The sequence below is a fragment of the Ochotona princeps genome, chromosome 20 (genome assembly GCF_030435755.1).
Source record: "Ochotona princeps isolate mOchPri1 chromosome 20, mOchPri1.hap1, whole genome shotgun sequence".
Lineage (NCBI taxonomy): Eukaryota > Metazoa > Chordata > Mammalia > Lagomorpha > Ochotonidae > Ochotona > Ochotona princeps.
The window spans coordinates 20019016-20022392 of NC_080851.1; the positions used below are offsets into that span (position 1 = coordinate 20019016).

General features: G+C 38.6%; 1 protein-coding gene across 1 annotated transcript; it reads right to left on the reverse strand.

Moving 5' to 3' along the window:
- Positions 1-310: 310 nt before the first annotated feature.
- LOC101524695 (probable G-protein coupled receptor 141) lies at positions 311-2002 on the reverse strand. Its single transcript, XM_004582537.2, has one exon. It carries the CDS (start codon positions 1188-1190, stop codon positions 318-320), a length of 873 nt encoding a protein of 290 aa, XP_004582594.1. The 5' UTR covers positions 1191-2002; the 3' UTR covers positions 311-317.
- Positions 2003-3377: the final 1375 nt, after the last annotated feature.

The following is a 3377-nucleotide window of genomic DNA, read 5'->3' on the forward strand; positions in this document are numbered from 1 at the left end:
GAAAGTATAGGGAAAACATCGGTTAGTTGTACATATCTGAAGTAAGCTGCTAAACAACAGTAAACGAGTTGCTGAGTCTGGAAAGGATGATGTGATCAGCTCATGCAGGCTGAGATCAAACATGCTAAATGTCAAAAGCAGACAGGTGGTTGTTCTCTAAAGTGAGGGGAATAATCGATCATCTTCACCTTTGTGTGGAAAAACAATTTTGAGGACAAATTAGAGAAGAGTATTGGAAAACACCTGAAAGCATGGCAGCCACCACTCAGTAGGAGTTATGTCTTTATGGTGGTGGATACACAGCAGCAATGGAAAGCTTAATGGATGACTCCACCTGTGAAACATAGCATATCCAGGCAACAGACAGTGGTCAAAGCAACACAAATTTCATTATAAAGAACTAACTCAGAATTTTCTGAATAATTTTGAATAAAATGTACACGGAATACATGATGGGGTATAAAGCAGACAACTATAACTAGGAGGAAGAAGAAACTCTTGATTTGGGCTCTATACTCTTGATGGGCCCACAGGTCAGGCCAGAGAGCCTTGATCAGCTGAATGATAACAACCATCTGTATCAGAAAGAGAGTTGCAACTGTTGTCATAATGATAACAATCATGGAGTAGTTCATGATGATGAATTCCCTGCGGTTGAGGTCTTTGTAGAACTCAAAACATTGCTGCTCTGAATAACCTGGATTTGTACCATACTGTAGGAAAAAAATTGGTAAAAAAATGAGGCTACCCATCAACCAAATGATTGTGCTTAGGACTATGGCATGATACTTCTGTAACTGTTGCATTTGGAGTTTCTTAAAATAGATGAGTAATCGGAGTATAACAATAGTCACATAAAAAAGGAAGGTGAAGTACATGTGGCCATATATGATGCCACTAACTACTCGGCAGGTAAAAGACCCAAGCTCCCAGACGACTAAGACATAGTAGCTGAGGCGGAAGGGAAGGCTGACCAAGAGAAGGCAGTGCAGCACCATGATGTTGAAGACGATTGTGGCAATCACTGATAGGCTTTTCCTTTTCAGCATCATGCGTAACATCAACACAGTACCAGCAGTGCCTCCAAGCAAAACCACACTGTAGAGTGTTATCAGAATGATCCTACACTGTGTGTTGCAATGTCCTACTTGAAGGTTTGAGGTATTTGTCAGAATAGTTGTATCGTTCATTTCTAGGTTTTGCCACGAAGAGGTTAGAAGGCCAAAAATTCCTAAATAATAATAATAAGAACCAGTTTCACAAAAATTTGATATATATATATATACTAAAGCTATTCAGAATATTATATAAATCTTCAACCTTGGGCAATTGCTTACAAATCTTAAATGATGTGCCAAAAAATATGTTGAGATCCCTCCAAATTACCTAAATGTACTAAAAAGACAGAGTAAGTGAAATAAAACTATGAAAATAAATTTTTGGATGTAAAATTCATTACTACACCTGGGGATTATGCAATCATGGGTCAAGGTTAGGATGAGCATGACACGTGTCAATTTCAGGTGTAACATTTATAGGAGCAAAAATATTCAGTAATTAAAACAGTTCTACATTCATGTGATTTTAACTGAAAATGAATGCAAGAAAAATCATGATTAAAAAAATAGCAACATTATAAATAAAATAACATTTATTAAAATAGCAGCAGTCTACATTCAGGTCTGAACTATAAAGAGTGTCCCTCCTATTATCAGGCAGGCAACTTTAAGAAAATCATAGAAATGATGGTAATTGTTCCAAGAATGTGTATGTATGCACAACATTTTATAATATTTTATTGGAGCAACTTGAACCAGGAGCAACACTGAAGATGCTTAAAAAGTTTGTGGGAAATGGGACAAAAAGTATTAATTAAGAGGCTGCCCTTGTGGTACAGTGGAGTAAGCCCTCTGCCATGCTGGCGTTGGGGGTTCCCTTGGGAGGACCCGGACGGAAAGTGAATTGGGACACAGGGGATGCAAAGACAAGTGAACAAATGCCTATTTTATTGAACTGTTCTAGGCACTTATACGCTAAAACTTTTACAGGGCAGGCAGGCAGGTTATTCATTAATTAAACACTAGCATACATGCCCCTCTAAAGACAGATCACAAGGAATCTGGGCAAGAATCACCAGGCTTCAGGCAACAGCATAGCAAACATAAGCTACAGCCTGGCCCAGCACTGGCTGCTACAGCCATTTGAGGAGTCAGAGAGAAAATGAAAGATCTCATTTCTTTCTCTCTCCAATTATCTGCCTTCCAAATAAATAAATCATTTTTACACCAGTTTATCTGTAAAACACTGTTCATGCATAGTTTGCTCAATTAAGTAGCTTATATTTGTTATTAAAAAATTTTTACACCAAGATAAAATCACATTTTTATTCCTGTTCTATGAACTTGTTGAAGTATCCTTGTGTGTGCTGTTTTCTTCTACGGGCTGTGTCACATTTTAGTTAGCTGTTGCAGTTTGAAATTGGATCTTCTTGGTTTTTATTTAAGTTTTCTAGGTGTGAGAGTTGGGTTTCTAAAATTTTTGTTTGTTTGATTTGAAAGGCAGGGAAGGGTTTATTCCCCCAAAATGTCTATGACATTTCAGACTAGGCCAGGCTCTCATCAGGAGCCTTGGAATGAATCAAAATCTCACACATGGGTGGCAGGAACCCAGACAATGGAGTCATCATATATTACTTTCTAGGGTGCTGGGATTATTGGCAGGAACCAGAATCGGTAGTAGAGCCAGCACTGGAAGGCAGATTCAGGCCTGGGACACACATATCCTAACCGGTATCTTTGGCTCTACCCAAATGCTTGTCATGGTGTGGAAGTTTAAGGGACAGTTTGTTCAGCAGGATAACAGAACATGGGTAGCCTGTCATCCTGCAAATGAATGCCAGCACTGCCATTTCATTGCTGAGGGAGCAACCCCAAGCCACTAGGGCTTTATGCATCTCTAGCTAGGAAATGTAAAATGTTGCACTGGCAGTGCTACAGTGTTCCTGAAAAAATTGAAGTTGGAGAAGTGGAAACAACTTTGTAACTAATGCTATTTAAATGTTGTAGCTTTTAAGGTAACAAAACCTAAGACAGCATTTACTTCTTCCTTCTTGGGAGCATGCATATAGTTAGATTACATAAAATGGTTGATAATTCAATAGGTTTTAGTTATTTGTCCTCATTGCGCAGGCTGAGGCATACCTTAACAACTCAAGTTTTTCTGTGTGGAGAGGTCTGCATTGTTTTCCTGCCCACTTGACTGGGCACAGAGCTGGATCAATTGTATCTAAGCAAGAATTTGTTCTACACTGGAAGAATAAATATCGTAGAGGGACTTTTTTTTTCCACTGTGGAATCTTTCTGAAGAAAGTAATTATT

Excerpts from the sequence above, each read along its gene's own strand:
- LOC101524695 (XM_004582537.2), bottom strand. The coding sequence starts at position 1,190 with ATGAACGATACAACTATTCTGACAAATACCTCAAACCTTCAAGTAGGA.